The sequence below is a fragment of the Cyphomyrmex costatus genome, unplaced genomic scaffold, assembly GCF_001594065.2.
Source record: "Cyphomyrmex costatus isolate MS0001 unplaced genomic scaffold, Ccosl1.0 scaffold17, whole genome shotgun sequence".
NCBI lineage: Eukaryota > Metazoa > Arthropoda > Insecta > Hymenoptera > Formicidae > Cyphomyrmex > Cyphomyrmex costatus.
The window spans coordinates 916,047-936,281 of NW_017275715.1; the positions used below are offsets into that span (position 1 = coordinate 916,047).

A 20,235-nucleotide genomic window follows, 5' to 3' on the forward strand; every position below is an offset into this window, starting at 1 on the left:
TCATATTTTATTAAATTTAAATTATAGAAAAGAAATTAAAAAGTAAGTTCAACTTTTAAAACTAATCTACAATTAAATTTAATCTACACTGTTAGAAATAAACATAAAAAGAGAATAATAATAATAAATAACAATTTCATTTTTGCAGGCACTAATCATATGAGTGACCCTTCTGCTTGCACTTTCTGTACTATCACTATCTACATGATGAGAACAAGCGAAAAATCCGAGGTGCAGAAAATGCAAGTCGTTCAAGAGCAAGACCAGAGAGAAACCTGAGAGAGGACATGATCGCTGAAATCGTGAAAATACTTAAATACCTCTGTGAAGTTGGCACCTCATTTTTAAAAAAATGAGGTGCCAGCTTCACAGAGGTACTTAAATCTATCAAATTAATAAAGATTTGAAGGGTCGACAGGAGTGACCCGTGGAGACCAGAAATATTGTTATGCCTTTTTTTTTTTACAAAAAAATAGCTCTGTATACGAGCCTTCAGGAGCCTTTTCTGATTACGAATATCGCAATTAAAACGTGATCCATCCAGTATTTTAGCCGTGTAATTTGGGTATAAAAATTCATCTTTGACTAGAGGTCTTCATGGGTCTCTCATGTCGAACCTTAAATTCAAAAAAATTGGGTTGTCTCACCGGTGTGCTGTGCCGTCGATTTAATTTTACGGCGCGTTCCTCGAAATGGCGCAAATAAATTCAGCGAGGTGGCCTTGCACTTCAGTAAGAGCACAAATGAAACTTCTCGCTGCTCGCTGCTGCGGGCGAAGAGCAGCTATCTTCATTTCATGCATTAAATACCACAAGCTGATTGGCTCGTGACATCACGTGACATGAACGACTGCGCGTCCTACGGAATACTTCACGCTTCACCTTGTTTGAATTTCCACCATGATCACACACTACGCGAGCTTATCTTGTGAGTTCGACGAACCACTCGACCGTGATGGTGACGGCACAGATGTCTATACTAAGCATCTGTGCATTCATCAAAAATCTATAAACAAAACGCGTCTCGCTGTCTCTCGTGATACGTAGTTCCTGTAGCTCAAAAATGGACGTTGGTGTCGCTAGTGTAAAGCATTACAGGAAAAAGGCCGCCATGGCCGCTCTCAGGTTTCTCTCTGGTAAACTATCGCCCTCCTGTCCTGTCTCCCTACCGCATGTTAATTTTATTATGGCAATTTGTGCGCAAAGTTAGGTTATGTCAGCGTGTCGATGCGACCATCATCAGCATTATTCGATGACTCGCGTCGCGCAGCCATCGTAAGGATGTTTAACTTTTTAAGAACGCGTGCTGTCTCGATGCAAAATGCACGTATCGTGTCAGCCCGACCGGTCACTCAAAGCCGGGCACGGCTATGCTCATTCTGCAACTTCCATCATCTGAGCCCACCCCGTGGTATGTAAAAACGTGTTCGAGGTCCTCTAATTACGAATGATTACGAGAAACACCGTCTCGTTTTGCGAATTTCATTTCTTCTCACCTTATTACAATCTTTATCTCTTTGCAATTTTGACTTTCTGATATCAGTCGTAATGAAAGAATTTTGTACACTTTATAGTCACGCTCGTACTCTATTCTGGTGTGTTTTCACGTTAATTATATCATAAAGCAACGATGTCATGCATTATCAAAGGCTGCAATTAATTTTCCTTTTCTAGTTATTGCTGTATACATATATATTTGTAGCTTAAAATATTTAGATGCTGTAGATGGATCTTTTCAAGGTAGTGGAAGATTACATAAAGATTGAACGAAACTGAATCCTATTCTTATATCTAATTCTTATAATAACTTATTTTGTATACTTTCAGCAGTGAGATGTACAGTGATTCGACATTATGCAACAACTGATACAGTAAAACTACGCGCTTCCTTACAAAAGAAAGTCAAACGTCGTTCAAAGAAATACGCAGAGTTATTGGAAGGTATATATAACAATAAGCATGTAAAACCATGTATAATAATAAGCATGTATCTAATATGAGGAGTAACCTGTATTAATATGAGTAATCTTAACACTCAAAAAGTACAACAATTAAATAATTTCTTTATGAACAACTATATTTTGCTTAATATAACTATGAGCATTTCTAACATAACTCCTTTTGATAGTTTTATTAAAGAGAGAGTTATACAATGAGCATAGTGTCTTCTAACTAAAAATGAAAAAACATGATGTCATATTGCATACGTGTAGCTAAGGGAGGCAGTGGAGAGGGAGAGCCAATTACAAAGGTTTATTCTTTATAGTTGAACTTCTTGCATGGTTCATCTTTCTTTCTTTTCTTTCCATGTTACGGAGAAAAAGAGAAAAGATGAACCATGCTAGAACTTTAGCCAAAAAGAACAGACTTGTTAATTACACAGTACAATAAGATAATTTTAAAATTCATGGATATTTATAAAAAATATTTACAATGAATATTTACAAAATATATTAAATAAATACATAATATTTTTAATGAATATTTACAAAAAATTAATTTAGATAAGAAGAAAGACTTGAGGATGAAAGTTCTAAAAAGATGGTCTAAGAATTCAAGACAGAGAGGAAAGGAACTACTGTTACTGTTTCTAGTTCAAAGAACCAAAGTTTACTATTTTGTAAGAAAAATGAAGTAAATTACTAAATTAAATATGCATAATTTACTTCTATACTAATTATTTAAAAATAATATAAAATAAAAGAAGTTTATAATCTATACAACTTGATTACTCTCCTCCTCTAATAGAGATATACCTACACATTTAATTTATCGATTTACTTTATTTTTCCTTAAAATTATAAATTAATACTTAAATAATAAGTCTTAATTTTTTTATTACTCTCCTTTCTCCACAAATAAAATTCTGATTACACCCATGTCATAATGTCATAATTTTTCAATCTGATGATTAATAAAAAATAATTTTGTATTGTTACTATGTTAGTAACAGACCAGACAACCAGCAACAGGAAAGCAGCAGTGAGCAGGTTGAATTCTACCCAGATGTCCATCTTGGTTGATCAGCCTAATATTACACTAGACCAACTGCACAAGATCCCTAATTTATGTGTTAAAAAGAAGACAATAACAACAGAAAACAAGGATATTAATGAAAAGACTGAGCTTGACAAGGATTTGATTCATAAAGTAAGTAGATTTTTTAAATTTTATGATATGCGCGCGTCTCTAAAAAAAATTGAAATCTGAAAAATTATGTGATACAATACATTTCTGAATGATATCAAATATTGATATTAAAAATATAATTTAAATATCATGGTATTTAAATTGCAAAAATCAAATTGGTGTATTGATTTTAGGATGACAAAGTGGACGATACACATTATGCCACATTACCTAAAGAATTTGATGAGCAATTTGATGATACGCCCTCAGTTATGGAGAATCTGAAAGAGTCCGGCATAAGTGATTACACTACGTTAATTAAGGATTCTTCCTTTCTGGAAACGCTACAGAATGATGAAAATGGAGACATAGATAACAGTCAGAATGATACACTGTAAGTTATTATAACATTTATAATTAGAATAATTTATAAAAGGAAAGATTCTTTACTTTAACCATGTTTAATTCATTTTTACAGTCTGAAGACTCCAAAATATGATAAATCTTCAAATTCATATGCTATGATCCCTTTCACAAATGAACCAGATCTGTTAGAGAATCGTCTTTTCGGTCACAATCTAATTTCTCAATTATTAGCGCATATGGATGTTTATATACAGATTAATATGCCTCATAAAGCCTTCAAGTTGCTCACGTCGAATAAAAATTATTTTAAGAGAAACAATGTTTCCCTCATTCCGCTCTACAATCTGCTCCTAAAGACCCATATTTCTAATGCGCATGTGGAAAAGGTATTCGAGATCTACAGAACAATAAAAATGGAATGTGTACAACCGAACTTCGAGACGTATATTCTCATGTTCGAGATAATCGGCAGGATGAAAAACCAGGCGAAAAGAGCAGGTAAATCAATATTTTTTTTTAAATAAAATGAGAAAAAGTAGCAAAACTCGTAAATATATTTTTGTGAGATTAACGTAATTGATAATTTTTTAAAGTGTAATCCAAAATTTTTCTTAAATGATTTGAGAGTGTTTTAGTTATTCTGTACATAATGTTATATTTAGTATTTAAAATAATCTAGATTTTAGGAAAATTAGGTTTCTATAATTCTATGTGAGTTGCAGAAATTTTATAAATAATAAACTCGATGAAAGTATTGAAAGCACAGATATTCTCATAACATTTTTATAATTTAAATATGACTCTCTTTGCAGAAAGCGCGGCTGAAGTGATGGCAGATATGAACTACAGTGGCATCTCCTTTGATGAAATAATAAACGCATCGTCGAACGAAATGCAACGCAATGCCATTCTTCATTCTATGAGATCTTTGGATCCTAATTACATCCGTGTACAGCCTCAAACCAATAATATCTCATATAGCTGCAATCTACTGAAGGATTTGACGATAAATAATACCTGGCAGAGCCCAGTGAAGGGAGTAGTGACCAAGGACGAATTGCGAGATATGATGCGTACGCAGATCGACATAGAGAAGCAATGTACGATGAATATAAAGAGTGTTGCATTGTTTACTGGAGATCCCGAAGTTAGACAGCAAGCTATTAAACGAATCATGGAATGGGAGAAGATCTGGAAATCGACTGTGACCGAGGCTTTCGAGAGAAATCTGACTTACCTAAAGCAAAAGGAGACAAAGATGAAAACCGATTTGAAAATCTTGTATCCATTTTTGCAAGTATTACCTAAGGAAGAGTATGTCAAGGCGATAATGAACGAAATCAACCACCTGACAAAATGCTCTGAGGGGTTCAGTCATAGTATGACGCATTTTTATCTAGCACTGGGAATGTATATTTATAAGAGGTACGAGTTTCAGCGAAAGATGAAGGACGGTATCATAGACAATTCCATTCAAATCTATAAGAAGTATTTGGAGTGGTATATAAAGAAGAATCCTGCTGATAGGATCAGCAACGGGCGCATCAAGTGGCAACAACTCGTCGATGAGGCCGAAAAGTCTGGTATGTGTTGCGAAATGACGGTGCCAGAATGGTCTCATAACACTCTGATAAACGTAGGCAAATTTCTCTACAATATCATCGTGAACGACGTGAAGATCCCACACGTACCCAAGCCTGGCGCGCCCGAGCGACAGATACCTGCGTTCTATCTACTTTTCAGGCTCCACTCCAATAAATTCTTCATGGAAGAGATAAAGCCTCACCCTCAGCTACACAGACTTTACAAGGACTCGTACTCGGAGACACTGTCTTTCGAGACAATTTTGTTACCGACGTTTTGTCCACCGCGTCCTTGGATCGACGTAAACACTGGCGGTTATTTGGTCTCCAAGGCGGCGTTTGTTCGCGACCCCTATATGAGACCATCATACTTGCTGAGAAATACATCGACAAGACAGTTATATCCAGCGTTCGACTGTTTGAATCAACTCGGTTCGATTCCGTGGAGAATCAACGTGCCCATGTTGGATATCTTGATCCAGATTTTCAGGGATGGGGGCTCAAAAGAGCTGAATGTACCTCAACCATCCACAGTAGTTCCATCTTCGGCGGATGTCATCGCAAGTGAAACGAATAAAAGTCCTAAAGAGATATCGAGGCTGTTATTTCAACTGAAGCGTACAAAAAACGAGATGCACTCGTTATGGTGCGACTGTCTCTACAAATTATCCCTTGCCAATCACTTCAGGGACAAGGTATTCTGGATGCCGCACAATCTGGACTTTAGAGGAAGGGCGTATCCAGTGCCGCCTCATCTGACTCATCTCAGCTCAGACCTAGGTCGCTCTATTCTCATGTTCGCTCAGGGTAAGCCTTTGGGTCCCGATGGTCTGGATTGGCTGAAGATTCATGCGATAAACATGTCCGGTTTGAAGAAGAGAGAACCGATGCACAAACGGTTAGAGTTCGCGAATGAGATATTGGACCTGATTGTGGACAGCGCGAGAAATCCCCTGACTGGACAAATGTGGTGGAGTAAGACCGATGAACCATGGCAAACTTTGGCGGCATGCAAAGAGATAGATAACGCTCTTCAATCCCCAAACGTCGAGAAATACATCTGTCGACTACCTATTCATCAAGACGGTAGCTGCAACGGCTTGCAGCATTACGCTGCGCTTGGGAGGGATCTAATAGGAGCAAAGAGCGTGAACTTGTTTCCTTCTGACAGGCCACAAGACGTGTATAGTGTCGTCGCTAGTATGGTCGATGAATACAGGAAGATTGACGCGGAAGCTGGCAATAAAATAGCCATAGCCCTAGAAGGACATGTCAGTAGGAAGGTCATGAAACAGACTGTAATGACTACAGTGTATGGCGTGACAAAGTTTGGCGCCAGGCTACAGATCGCCAGGCAGCTCAGCGATTTGAAGGACTTTGATCAGAATTATGTTTGGAGTGGCAGCATGTACTTGGTTGAAAAGACATTCATGTCTCTCCAGAGCATGTTTGAGAGCGCGAAGGAGATACAGAATTGGTTCACAGATTGCGCCCGCGCTATCACGATCAGATGCAACCAGTATGTGCAGTGGATGACACCGTTGGGTCTTCCGGTCATACAACCCTACACCAAGCATAAAAAAACAAATAATTTAAAAATTAAAGTTTTCAAGTGAGAACACCAATTTTTCTACATTTTCTTGCATGTTTACATATTTCTCATATTTGCATTTGTCTCTTACGTCCAGGTCAAAAGTCTGGAAATATTTCTTTAAAAACTGACATTTTTGGGATTATTTATTCAAATATTTATAATGTATTTTTAACATTTTCTAAATACAAAATAACAATTATTAAATTTAAAAATTTATGGAAATTTATGGAAAAGAACATTGCATTAGATATTTAAATAATCCCAAAAATGTCAATTAAAAGAAATGTTTCCAAACTTTTAAATCAAATATAAAATTTAGAAAACGTGAGAATTTTTATTTCTGAATTATATTAATCAATTTATGTATTTGTGGAATTATTGCGTACATTGTGTTTCCTTTTGTGTAATAGATGTCATTATTTAAATTATTTTTATAATTATGTAAATTATATAGATTACATAAATAAAATTTTTTTACGTAATACAAGTACCATTTACAGGAAGGTGGACACGATGAAACAAAAAAATGCCTTTGCGCCAAATTTCATCCACTCGTTGGACTCCTCCCACATGATGTTGACGAGCTTGTACTCCGAACAGGCGGGAATCACATTTATGTCAGTGCACGATTGTTTCTGGACGCATGCATGCACGGTGGATATTATGAACAGAGTAAGATTCATCACAAAGATAACAAATATTTTCAGACAAAGACATAATGTATACAATGTCTCACTTTCCAGATCTGCCGGGAGCAATTCATCGCGCTTCACAGTGAGCCCATTCTCGAAGATTTATCCAAATTCTTTTGTAAGAAATATGGAAAGTCCTTTGCGAGCAATAAACAGTGAGTTCTTTGCATATCTTTTAGGGTCTTGAATAATGAAAAATCTGTGAATTAGGAATCTGAAAGTATAAATTGTAAAATAAGAGGCAAAAAAAGAAATAATAGATACATTTTATATTAAGAATGTCTGATTCAAATTTTAGAGATGTGAAGTTACGAGGCGAAGATGTTTCACTAGTCTTCCAGAAAATACCGAAGAAGGGTACCTTCGACATCAACACAATCATGTCGTCTCGATACTTTTTTAATTGAAATGTAACTGTATTTATTACAAGAAAACGTATCATTTAAATGTGTACGATTGTAAAGATTGTAAACTACTGTAAAGTTTTAACATATGAATTGGCTTCGATGTGCGTTGTACAAACTGCCAAATGTAACTTTAGGTATATAATTCCTAGAAGGATATGTAAATAGCTCAATAGGACAATAGATTTTTAAAGCTTTAACCGTTTTATATATAAATATCTCTTCCTTACTTTATACATTTTAAATTCAACTTGAGATCCTCGAGATGAAACCAAAGGGGTTCGTTTTGAATTTACATAAGATCGGATCATTCATATATGTAAGTAGTATTACATATATGGGATCATTTTAAATACCATCCCGTGAATCAGCCGAGTGAGTGCGACAGGTATTCTAACTAGCGGTTGCTATAGTAATGGCGTCGTCAACAAATAATATAACCTATCTGTCCCCTTTTCCCTCGTCGATTTTATGTTATTACTTCAACATTAACAGCAGGATGTAAACGAAAAATCATCTTGTGGATAAATTGCATTCATGATGTATGAAGACGAATGGGGAAAACCCTGCCAGCGGCGGATTTTCGAACATTATTGAACGATGTAAACCGTGGTGCTTTTTCTCAGTCAAGCGATGTGAAGGTAGGCTCAGAATATTACGTATTGAGAATATCATAATGAATAAATAAATACATATAAAATAGAACGTGAATATAAAAATCACAAAATAAATGATTAATATTATTAATAAACAAAACAGTTCTATTAATAAAATAATTTTTTAACTCTTTTTAATTAAAAAATTTTTAATTTTTTTCTATTTTTACTCATCTATATTTAAGTTTTCAGAATCTCGAGAAGTTCAAAATTTTATTATACCTTATTCAGAAAGATAAGAATACTGTCTTGTTTGACTCGCAGATTTATCTTTTTTTTTTTTTTTTTATTAAATTAGATCTATTATTTATTTATTGAATTTGAAAATATTAGCTTTGTACTAATCGAGGACTCATATTTTATTTCAGAATAGATTATAGAAGATTCAAATATAATAGACTGATAATATAAAAACAAAAACAAAAATGGATGAAGCAGAACATGTAGCTCTGATTGAGTGGTACTGCCGACAGCATTATTATAATGGCATGTTGACTCAAGTCAAGCAGGCACGCGATGCTTACCCGAACAGCGAGAGGCTGAAACTACTGTTCTGTCTGGCAAACATTCTTGTTGGCAAGAACCACGAGGCCATCAAGGAGAGTTCCAGCTTGCTGAACTATGCAGATGTCACGCTGCCAGCATTGCTCGTGCAAAATGTTGCTCTGATTGACGGCGAAGTGGAGAGAAGCACTATGACTCAGATAGAGAACAGGATTCGAGACGAGCGCAGAAAAGCATCCTGTATTTCATTATGTCTAGCAGCATCCGTGCTGCTTCTTTCTCGTCAAGTAGACAAAGCAAAAGAGTATGTGGACAGAGCAAGCAAAATGAAATCCACAAATATCAATGTATTACTTATCAAGGGATGGCTGGAGCTCAGTTTGAAATCAGGCGCAAATCTTCGAGGGGCGGAAAACTCCTTCGATTTGGTCTTGAAGGAAGAGCCGAGGAATCTGGGTGCATTATTAGGCTCTGCAGAGACAAAACGACGCGTCGGGGATTATCCAGATGCCATCTTGATCCTGAACTCCTTGATCGTGCGCTATCCCAAGTTACCGCTTCCATTGATAGAAAAAATGAAGTGCCTATTGGCAGCGAAGGATTGGGAACAGGTGCTGGAGATGGTGAACCGTGTGCTCTCCATCGAGTCGAATAACTTGGACGGTATCAAAGCGAGCTCGATGGTAGCTTTGTGCAGAGACGGTAATCCCAGCGAGGGTCTACCCCAATTACAGCTATTTCTACGTAACTTGCTGCTTGCTGAACCGAAGAACATGGTCTTGCTGATTAAGAACCTACGACTATTCTCTGGCATTGCATTCCAAGACCATGGGATTCTTTTAGAGTTGGCACGGACGGCTGAAAAGATGCTGCAAGCGACATCGTCGAGCAACGCGGAACTGATGGCAGAGCTGGGTGATTTGTATATCGCTCTAGGCAATGTCAAGGACGCCGAGCGTTGGTACAAGAACACTATCCGCGCTGATCCATCTTCTTTCGTGGCGCTCTTGGGCCTAGCACACTGTCAGTTGCTGCAAGGATCTGCGGAGGATCTGGACCAGGCGCGGCAACAGGTGAATGAATAGCTGAATTTGGCAGAAAAAGTAGCTTTGCAAAATTGTAAAATTCTTTAATATGATTGATCTTATCCTTAGTCCCTCTTTGAATCTAGAAATCTAAATATAATTCACTTTAAAGAATTTTACAACTACAAAGCTGCTTTTTTTGCAAACAATTCTGAATAATTTCTAGACATATTAGTTGAGATGATTGAGTAGGTATTACAGAAATTTATCTTACACATTTCAGGTGGAGATCATGATGGAGATACAGCCGAATTCGACAAATGTGCAGTTACTGTTTATGTCCGCAAAGATCACTTCCAAAGAAAACAGCATTAAGGCACTTGGTTACTTGGATACGGCGGCAAACATCTTGTTGAAAAGCTCTGAGGGTCTTCTCTACGGTTATGAGTACCTTAGTGAGCTTAAACCGGGATTATGTCTTGAAATTGCAAAGCAACGTTTAATGCATTCTTTGAATAAGTCCCCAATGAGTGACGAGGTAGCTATTTTTTAAGTCAATAAAAATTAATGCATTTTAATTTATTATTTAATTGTAACATTAAGAACAAAAAATTATATCAATTTGTCCTTTTTAAGTTGTGTAGTGCAATGGAGAAGGAACCGAGTGTTCGCTTATTGGAACGACTAGTGGAAGCCTGTCCGGGTTCCAGTGTGGCTACATTACTGCTCAGTAAGGCTAAAATGCAAAGTGGCGACTACGAGGGTGCATTGATCTTGCTCAGGAGATTGCTGGATACGGTAGAACCATCCAATGCGCAAGCCCATCTCTTAATGGCTCAGATTTTGGCATATCAGGGCAAGTACCAGCTTGCTTCGCAGAACCTGGAAGTTGGTCTAAGCTACAACTTCAAGATCCGAGAAGAGCCAGTCTATCATTTAATCATCGGCATGGTGCAACGAGAGGCTGGTGATCTGCAGAATTGTGTTAAGAGTTGTCAGACAGCCATGTCGCTGGCAGGCTTGACTGGCAGCGCCAATAGAAAATCCGATATGTCCACATCAGACCGAGCAACATTGTATTTAGAGTTGATTGCAGCATATAGCAAGGCAAAGCGGTTCACTGAAGCACTGGCGCTTATTGATGAGGCGAAAACGAATCTCGCCGGCACCACTGAACTTGGAAGAATTACCATTGGTACTGCTGAAGTCTATCTAGACATTGGAGAACTGGAAAACGCTATTAGCTGCTTGAGAAACATTCATCCAGGGCAACCGTATTACTTGCAAGCGCACACCAGATTAGCCGAGATTAATTTGAACTATAAGAAAGATCGCCAGGCGTTTGCGAAGTGTTTCAGGTATGAAGGATATAATCTTTGTCATTGTTATAATTCTGTTTATTAGTTTTTATATTTATTGGATATATCTATTTATGTAGGATCTTAAAATGAATATTATATTATCGCTGATATATTCACCTTTTAGAGAATTGGTGGAACATTGTCCCGGACCAAAGACGTACAGCATGTTGGGTAACGCTTACATGTCTATACAAGAACCAGAGAGAGCGATAGAAGCGTACGAGCAAGCGCTTTCACAAAATCCGATCAATAAAGCGGACATTGCGAACAAAATGGGCAAAGCGCTTGTCAAAGCACATCAATACGTGAAAGCGATCAGTTATTACAAAGATATAGTGAAGCAGGAAAATTGCGCTGCTCTAAAGTTAGATCTGGCTAAATTATATATGAAGATGAAACAGTATGACAAGGCGGAAGCCACTTTAGTGCAAGAATTGCAAGGTAAATTTATTTTAAAATTAATATTGTTTCACATAAAATAATATTAAATATGAACTTAACACTATATACAATAATTATTCATTACTTAATTATATTTATAATAATTCTAATAATGTTAACAAATTATTTGCCTATCTATTTTTGATCATAATAATATAGATAGACATTATTTTTTATTATTATATCTACTTTTTCTCTTCTTTATTTAGACAAACGAGGTGAGTCCGACATTCTGAGTTTGGAGATGCGAGGACAAGAGTTGTTACTGCTCGCCAAGGTGCGTGAGAAGTCAGGCAACATCAGAGGCGCATTGGCAACTTTGAAGGAAACCAAAGAGAACCAACATAGATACATCCAACGTTTGGCTGTTTCGCCGGATGTTGCAGATCAGAAACATATGCTGGCAAATATCTGTTTGACGATGGCAGACTATGCGTCAACTTTACGTAACTATGATGAAGCCACAGTGTATTATAAAGAGGCATTGGCTCACAAGCCTACGGATGTTAATGCTCTGCTTTCCTTGGCAAAGCTTTATATGCAGGTGAATAATACGTATAAAATCTCTAAAAAAAAAAAAAAAAGAAAGACTTAGAATTCTAACACTAATCCCATCTTTATGTCTGATGAAAATATTAGTAGAAGAATCCATGAAATAAATCTTAACTTTGTCTTATTAAATAGTCAAGAATTTTGATTTCATATATTAATTTGAAATATATTTAAATATGTATTTATCATAGATGAACAACTTGGACCGATGCGCGCAGAATTGTTCAATCTTACTGAACGCCGATCCTAATAACGAGGCTGCGTCCGTGATGATGGCGGACCTCGCATTTCGGAAGGTAGATTTTGATACAGCGGCATTCCATTTTCGACAGTTGCTGTTACGCCAACCCACCTACTGGACTGCCCTGGCGAGACTGATAGAAGTGTCGCGCAGAACAGGTTTCTCTTTTATTAAACTTCTCACTCTCGCTTGAGATATTTTAACTTGAGGCATTGATGTATATTTAAAATTAATGTATTATAATTCGCGTCGTAGGTACTATGGACGACCTCGATGAGTGGTTACAACGCGCTCAGGTCGCGATGGGTGTAGGCAACGTCGAGGCTGGTTTCTACTACTGCGCTGGATTACTGGATTGGAGGACGGGTAAACTGAACTCCGCTCTTCGCAACTTCAATTTTGCACGACGCGATCCAGAATGGGGCCAGCAGGCAATCTACAATATGATCGAGATCTGTCTAGATCCAGATGATGACACTACTTTATCGAACGAGGCCTTCAACGACGACGATATCGAATATCAGGATTCAAGGACGATGGCTTTGAGGACAGCTTATCGATTGTTGCAGGTATGTTTTATATCAATTGATACGTTCGGTTTGGGCACTCACGCACTGTATGTTTTATATTATTTTCTTTCAAATAAGTGATAAACATAGAACGGGCGTCTAGAATACGGGCGTAGCCACATACACACACACACGCACACGATCCAAATAAAAAATGTTTTATTATAGGAATTGAATCCCAAAGGCAGTCCTCATGAAGAACTGACCCACAAGCTTCTCAGCAACTTCTTCTTGTTAGCCACCAAGCAGAAATCTAACATCGAGAAAGCTTTGCTGGACTGTACTACATTGGCCAGTCAGGAGACTTTGAGAGATCATGTAGGGCCCGCTCTCGGTATGGCCACCGCACACATTCTACTGAAGCAAACGCCGCGCGCCCGGAATCATCTGAAGCGCGTTAGCAAGAATGTTTGGACATTCGAGGATGCAGAGTACTTGGAACGCTGCTGGCTGCTTTTAGCGGACATCTATGTACAATCCAGCAAGTATGACCTGGCGAACGAACTGCTGAAGCGAGTGCTGCAGCACAACGCTACCTGCGTACGGGCCCACGAGCTATCGGGTTAGATTACAATTTAAAATTATATAGAATAATTAATAAATAAAATATTGAATTGCATTTCAATCGCTGACCTGAATTCCACTGCAAATTATTTATTCAAAGATTTTTAAGAGGTTTAAAGGTATCTTCATTTTCAGGTTACATCGCTGAAAAAGATCAGAACTATCGCGAAGCGGCAGCGAGATATAATCAGGCTTGGAAATGCGGCGGCAAAACGAAATTATCGGTGGGCTATAAGCTGGCTTACTGTTGCTTGAAAGCAAAAGCCTACGCCGACGCGATTGAAGCGTGTAATGAAGTGCTGAAGCAGAATACGGATTATCCGAGGATCAGGAAAGACATCTTGGAAAAGTGCATTAATAATCTTCGTACGTGAGCATCTGGATTTGTTCGAGCATGATACATTGATCGACGATTTACTTGTTACGTTACACGTTGCGTACACATCCGTCCTTTTTTGTTTAATGAAAATATTATATATACTACTTTAGACTGTTTAGAACGAATAAATACATTTAGAACCACTCCATCAGCAAACATTTCTGAAACATTTAGCAGTTTATAATATTAATTGATAGTTTATTAGCTAGTAAAATGTACAATAACATCAAAATTGTTTAACACGAAATGGACGAAATCATAATTGGATGATACAGTCACTAAAATTGACAATTATTGATTAATGATTAGTACAGTGATGATTAATTGGCTATGATTATCTTATAAATCTATCTAGCTTAACATCTGGCTTATTATCTTGATCATCTTGCCATTATGTGCAACTAACAGAATTTTATAACTTTGGATATAACGGTTATTCTAGCTTCTTCTGTGAAGTTAACTTACGAACAATTATTGAAACATGATTAATCAACGGTTTAAAGTCCTGATCGATCGACGAGCAAGATTTACAGGTCCAGATACATAACTTGCGTGGCCGAAGCCGCGCCGCACATTGCTAGGATACTGGCAACGTAAACCACCGCTGCGGTACTGCCCGTGAGGCTGACGATCGTGCCCAGACAGCAGGACAGCAGGAACTGCGCGAGGAATACCATCGAGGAGACGATGGCGACATCGGTCCCCAGGCCGCGCACGAAACCGCCGGAAACTGCATCGCCTGCAATTGTCAAGGCGAAAGTCGAGGACGAGTGGTAGTGTGCCACAAGTAGATAGGGCATGGTAAACAGTGTAGAATACATGACGCCAGCGGTCCACGAAAAAAGGATGACACCAGCTGGATGCTTCGTCAGGGCCATTAGGAGCATACCGACGCTGTAGAAGAGCAGTCCGTAGATGTAAACCTAAATAGAAAACATATATATTCGATGAAAAGATGTTACGAATAGAGAATACTGTTTTTAGCCTTAGTTTTTTCATTTTAATACTGTTTTTATTTTAAACATTCTTTCTAAATTGTAAAACTAATTACCTACATATAATTACAATTTGAAAAAATTTATGATATAATTATTAAAAGCAATTTTATGTACAAGGTGTCCCAGAATAACCGCCAAATATTTCGTGTGCTGATAGAGCGGACTAAACTGAGTCAAAATGTTCTCTATCATTTTGCAATTTTCACAATAGTTAACAAAATATTTGGCGGTAATTCTGGGATACCAGTATATCTCAAAATTCTAATGAACAATGTTCTACTAGAAAGTGCTTAATTTGCAAATGAGAATAGATTTTAAGGATAGATGCAAATCGATCTCAACATTAAACTAAGTGTATGTTGATTAAGTAATGAAGTTCTTACTTTACGCGCTCGGAAACGCTTGATCAATCGCTCGATGATCAGCGAATAGCACGAGCAAGACAACGAGTACATAGACATGCCCCAGCATCCAAATCGCACGCCTTCCTCGTAGAGTTCGCGCTCGTCAGTGTCCACGGGTGCTCGCGGATTCCCGCCGAACACCGCTTCGCCCACGAAGTCCGTGAAGTACAGGGAGTAACAGACGTGCGCCATCCAGCAGAACAGATTCGTCAGGCACACCTGGCGAAGACTGTGCGGCATGTAGACGATGGACAGCAGGTACTCCTTCAAAGTTGCTGTGTGATTTACTTCATCTTCGACATCGTCGAAACCATAATTGATATGGCTGCCCTCGGAGACTGGTTCCTCGGAACAGTCGGAGAGTTGCGTCTGGAGCGAAAACGGAGGGCAAATTCCTTGATTGATAATTTTATACTGTTGTTTATTAGCGATTTTTCCCTATCAAACGTGTCCCTACTAATTTTTTAATCCCACGCTTACAATGCTTAGGCAGTTAAACACTCGTCACTTCGGTCAAATTATGAAATCGCAGCTAAAATGAGAATAAGCTTAGTGAAACATGTCATTGGACTACACATATCGAGATAAAAACAATATTTTTTGAATTTACCTCCATTTTCGAGGGATCCGTTTCGTGCTCAACATCGAAGGCGCCATACGATTTTGACTCGTCAGGGATGATTTTTTCACGTTCCTCTTGTTTGTTCTCTGTTCCTTGGTTTTCTTCTGGAACCTAAACGTAATAAAAGAAATATTGGTTTATTAAATGACCCTGTTTGAAAAAATATTTTATAATATTTTATAATATTTAATAGAAATGTATAAAGAATCTAATCTCTCGTTTATAGATATTATATAAAAATCAAACGTAAAAGATAAAAAGTAAAATTATACAAAAATTTAAAAAAATATGAAGCATTTTTTATCAGAAGAGAAATAAAAATGATAGTAATATATTAAAAACGAAGTTCACCTTCGGCTCGTCCATTTTCCGATACTGATCTCGTTCGAGTAGTGCAAGAGGGATCTCTTTGAAGCTGGTAATGGTACATATGACACATATGATGAAGATAATAGTGATGAGAGTGAAGGTCACGTGCAAATGTCCACCCAGCATAACACCGAGCGACGTGGCGTCCCAATTGATGCCGCCCAAACCGTAGCCCATGAATCCCCCCAGTCCTGCCATTATGGTGAACGTACTTAGGCCTTTGGCATGGTCCTCTACGAAAGTTTCAGTTGTTACAATCAAATAGAAAAATCGCCTGTAGAATTTATTAGAGTCTAATTGTATAATCAGCTTTCTACTTTTTCACCTTCAACATTTGCATTCGTATTTGAAAAGATCAAATTATATTTTTTTTATAGTTTCTTTACAATGTTTTAAGATAAGTGTATGTGTTAGTAGTATTATTATCAAATCGACGATCAATTCGATTTGTGAGATTATTATCTCAGTGGATGCATCGTTGCGCAAATCGGTCAGCAGAGTACACCTTTTTACTCACCAGGTACAGTGACATCGAGAAGATACGCCCTCGCTGGACTTTGACAGCCGTCGGCGTCGAAGTCCAGCAGCACCGTGCCGAGAATAGTGAAGAGGATGCCCCAGGAGTGCGAGGAAGCCCTTTCAACAGATTCGGACGTTATCTCCTCGGGTAGCTTCGCCGTTGTGCGATGTCCGAGTGGGATCGTCTCGTTCGTGTGGAAAGGAGTATCGCCGAAGATGTAACCGATGTGTTCTCCATTTGGCACCAAGATGAGACCTGCAAAAATGCAAAAATATTCACTCGCCTCTCTTGATGCTCCATATACGCTACGGAACCGTTAAAACTGTAGATATAGGAACAGTGAAAGTGGCAAATGAATGAACGAAGAAAATGAAAAATATCATCGATATTAAAGTGAAGAGATACGAAGAAACTCGCAACTTGCCTATGAAAACTCCAATAGCCAACAGGAGAATGAAGGGCCGTCTCCTACCGTATTTGAGCTTACAACGATCGCTGATGCTGCCAAGAATGGGCGTCACGAAGAAGCCCACGAGGGGACTCAATGCCCATACTAGCGTCATATGCTGGTGATCGACGCCGATCTTGAGTAACGTCGGCGAGACGAAAGCCGTCTCCGCCGCGTACGAGAACTCGATTCCCATAACAGCTGCCGAAACCCTGACCAATTCGGCGCGGGTCTTCTTTCTGAGATTATTAGGAATAATAAATAAAGAAAATGAAAACTGATATTCATATTTAGTAAAATATTACAACATATATTTTTATTAAATATGAATGTAATATTATACATAACATTGAGTTGTAATAAAAAAAAGTATAAAATGCTATTTTAAATTTATAATTATGTTATATATACATGCAAGAAAACAAAGAACTTATTGTTAGTTTAATTACTCTGATGAAAAAAATTCTCGAATATAGCATTCACAAATATAAAAAATTTTAGAAAAGATAAATTTCTTTGGTAGCACTTTTAAAAAGTGTTCCAATTTATATAAAAGATCTGAGAAATTCTGAAAAATGGTAAGAAGAATTCTAAGCATACCGGGAAATACACTGATATATACAGCTGGCTAAACGTGCAATTTTTCTACCTGTAGATGTGAGAATAATCGTCCAAAGTACGCTCTAATTTGGGCCGTCCCCGTAAATGATGTTTTAGTCCGTCTAGGCCTTGATCCAGATTCAGACCGTTTTTCCACTCTTTCCACACGCTCCATCGTTCCCTGATGGTATCGCGAACACCGTGAATCCTGCCCATAAGTCCCTCGTACTCGTGCAATTTGTCTACCATAGTCGACTCTTAGCTCGTACGACACAGGATAAACGATGTAACGATGGAGTACTCGAGTGTGTTGAGGTGCATCATTGTTCAAAAGGTAACACTAATCGAACACCGTGATTTGCATATCTTTTTCTCGCGATCTGTAAGCGTCAACTATAAAAAATGTTATCAATCACAGATATATTCATTAAAAATAATTTCAATAGAAAACATAACTACACAATTTAATCACAAATATTCCATTTTAATTTCCTATTTCAACAGGATAGGAAATAAATCAGTAATAAAATAAATAAAGATTTTACTCTTTTATCGACTAACCATAATTTTATTATTTTATTTCTATCTGCACAATGCGTGAAGCAGATTTTCTTGAATTAAGAATCTCCAAATCGCATTTTCCGTCGTGTTGCAACTTATTTCAATTAAACACGAGTAATCCAAACAATAAGAAACGTTCGACCTTAAGCGTTTTAGATTGTTGATAGGATTTTGGCAGAAATACGAGTCATTTGCGAGTCGGCTGGACCACATCGCGACTCGCGCGAGAAAGCGCGGACGCAGACGGACGACGGATGACTGATCGCCGAGCGAGCACCCCCGCTGCAAGCTCGCCGCTGGGAAGTAAGCACGAAAGCTCGAGAAATGCCCGCGCAATCTCAGGAGAAGCAATCACAATGTCTTTTGTCGAACGCTGAATTCTCGACTTACCGAAATGAGCTATGGTGCAATCAGGGCCCCTATCATGGAATAGATTCCAATTGAAATTATTCTGTTTTCCTCAGAAAACAATAAAAATCTAGAGAATAATTAAATAATTTCGATCGGAATCCATTACGACTTCTTTAATGATATATGCCTAAGACAGTTTGTTATCCATGAAATCTCCTATTAATGTACCAAGAATGTTTTAAATTTCAGGAACGATCAAGTCGAAGTATAAATCGAAGGTATGCAATTGATCTGGTCTGCTTGAAGAAGAAAGAGAGAATTAATTACCTTGTAGTCATTGTAAAAATTATACAGTAAAAAATATTTTTTATTTGTTTTAGAAACAATCTACTGAAGTTTTTTGTTAATTTTGTGTTGAATTTTGAAAATACTCGAATGTTAATTTAACATAATAATGTGATTGCGTCATTTAAGTATTTTGTATTAAATTAATTTTCCAATAATTAGATTTCGCTCGTTTTTTACAATGCAAAATACAAAGAAAAAATGGTCTAAATCGAGCGGTAATAAGATTTTTTAATTAATAAATATCTAGTTTACAATATTACTAAGAAACAATATAAAATAAAAATATAAAAAATATGTAAAAATAAAAATAATATTGAACGTTTCGAAATTCACACACAGATTTTTGAATTATTCTTGTATTAAATTAACACAAAAATTTGAGTGAATCATGTAGGACATTTGAAATGCGTTAAATTTTTTAATGTGTATCACAAAACAGTTTTATTAAAAAATTTAAATATTTAAAGATTTAGATACAGATCTAAAAATAATTTTGGATCATCAAAAAATAATTATGTCGAAAACTCAAGCATGGTTAGATGCTGCAAAAAGTTTCGACATTTTAACAACCGGTTTGAGCGATCTACTATATAATTATTTTGAAATACTTCAACAAAATTATTTCCAAATCTGTACCTAACTAAATTCTTAGATACTTTAGCAAAATCGTTCTTTCCGTGCACAATATCGAAATATGATTCTCTTACAATTGTATAAAGGAAATATTCTTCGCAATCAGTATATCGTATAGTCAGGGCGATGATTTCATCTCAATGAACAAATCTTGAGAGACTAGTTGGAGCTTGCTGTTGCATTTTTCTTTACAGTAACGGCAGGAGGTTTATATGATGTCCAATAAGGGAGGAACGTCTCGCTCTTTCCCTCCTGGCACACACAATCCGATTACCACGTATACCAGTAAATACGTCTCGGTAAATCGAGCAAACACGGACGT

General features: G+C 37.3%; 3 protein-coding genes across 3 annotated transcripts; 2 read left to right on the top strand and 1 right to left on the bottom strand.

Annotated features, from left to right (window-relative positions):
• Positions 1-1,204: 1,204 nt before the first annotated feature.
• mtRNApol (mitochondrial RNA polymerase) lies at positions 1,205-7,865 on the top strand. The gene is made up of 9 exons (XM_018537339.1): positions 1,205-1,410; positions 1,827-1,940; positions 2,947-3,149; positions 3,323-3,522; positions 3,607-3,992; positions 4,307-6,689; positions 7,172-7,343; positions 7,415-7,518; positions 7,662-7,865. The coding sequence occupies exons 1-9, from the start codon at positions 1,227-1,229 to the stop codon at positions 7,768-7,770; spliced, it is 3,855 nt and encodes a 1,284-aa protein (XP_018392841.1). The 5' UTR covers positions 1,205-1,226; the 3' UTR covers positions 7,771-7,865.
• A 983-nt stretch (positions 7,866-8,848) lies between these two features.
• On the top strand, positions 8,849-14,206 carry LOC108771929 (tetratricopeptide repeat protein 21B). Its single transcript, XM_018537351.1, has 9 exons — positions 8,849-10,000; positions 10,236-10,490; positions 10,589-11,310; positions 11,438-11,754; positions 11,964-12,298; positions 12,498-12,705; positions 12,803-13,116; positions 13,285-13,678; positions 13,816-14,206. The coding sequence occupies exons 1-9, from the start codon at positions 8,849-8,851 to the stop codon at positions 14,052-14,054; spliced, it is 3,936 nt and encodes a 1,311-aa protein (XP_018392853.1). The 3' UTR covers positions 14,055-14,206.
• A 181-nt stretch (positions 14,207-14,387) lies between these two features.
• lovit (loss of visual transmission) lies at positions 14,388-18,300 on the bottom strand. The gene is made up of 7 exons (XM_018537355.1): positions 18,070-18,300; positions 17,397-17,659; positions 16,970-17,227; positions 16,435-16,685; positions 16,072-16,194; positions 15,441-15,830; positions 14,388-14,982 (listed from the first exon to the last, which is right to left on the bottom strand). The coding sequence occupies exons 1-7, from the start codon at positions 18,267-18,269 to the stop codon at positions 14,587-14,589; spliced, it is 1,881 nt and encodes a 626-aa protein (XP_018392857.1). The 5' UTR covers positions 18,270-18,300; the 3' UTR covers positions 14,388-14,586.
• Positions 18,301-20,235: the final 1,935 nt, after the last annotated feature.

Excerpts from the sequence above, each read along its gene's own strand:
- mtRNApol (XM_018537339.1), top strand. The coding sequence starts at position 1,227 with ATGCGACCATCATCAGCATTATTCGATGACTCGCGTCGCGCAGCCATC. Across the intron at positions 1,941-2,946 it reads ATACGCAGAGTTATTGGAAG|TAACAGACCAGACAACCAGC; the intron begins GTATATATAACA and ends TTACTATGTTAG. Across the intron at positions 6,690-7,171 it reads TTAAAAATTAAAGTTTTCAA|GAAGGTGGACACGATGAAAC; the intron begins GTGAGAACACCA and ends TACCATTTACAG.
- LOC108771929 (XM_018537351.1), top strand. The coding sequence starts at position 8,849 with ATGGATGAAGCAGAACATGTAGCTCTGATTGAGTGGTACTGCCGACAG. Across the intron at positions 10,001-10,235 it reads TGGACCAGGCGCGGCAACAG|GTGGAGATCATGATGGAGAT; the intron begins GTGAATGAATAG and ends TACACATTTCAG. Across the intron at positions 13,117-13,284 it reads CAGCTTATCGATTGTTGCAG|GAATTGAATCCCAAAGGCAG; the intron begins GTATGTTTTATA and ends GTTTTATTATAG.
- lovit (XM_018537355.1), bottom strand. The coding sequence starts at position 18,269 with ATGGTAGACAAATTGCACGAGTACGAGGGACTTATGGGCAGGATTCAC. Across the intron at positions 16,686-16,969 it reads TCTCGATGTCACTGTACCTG|AGGACCATGCCAAAGGCCTA; the intron begins GTGAGTAAAAAG and ends AAACTTTCGTAG. Across the intron at positions 15,831-16,071 it reads CGGATCCCTCGAAAATGGAG|ACGCAACTCTCCGACTGTTC; the intron begins GTAAATTCAAAA and ends TTTTCGCTCCAG.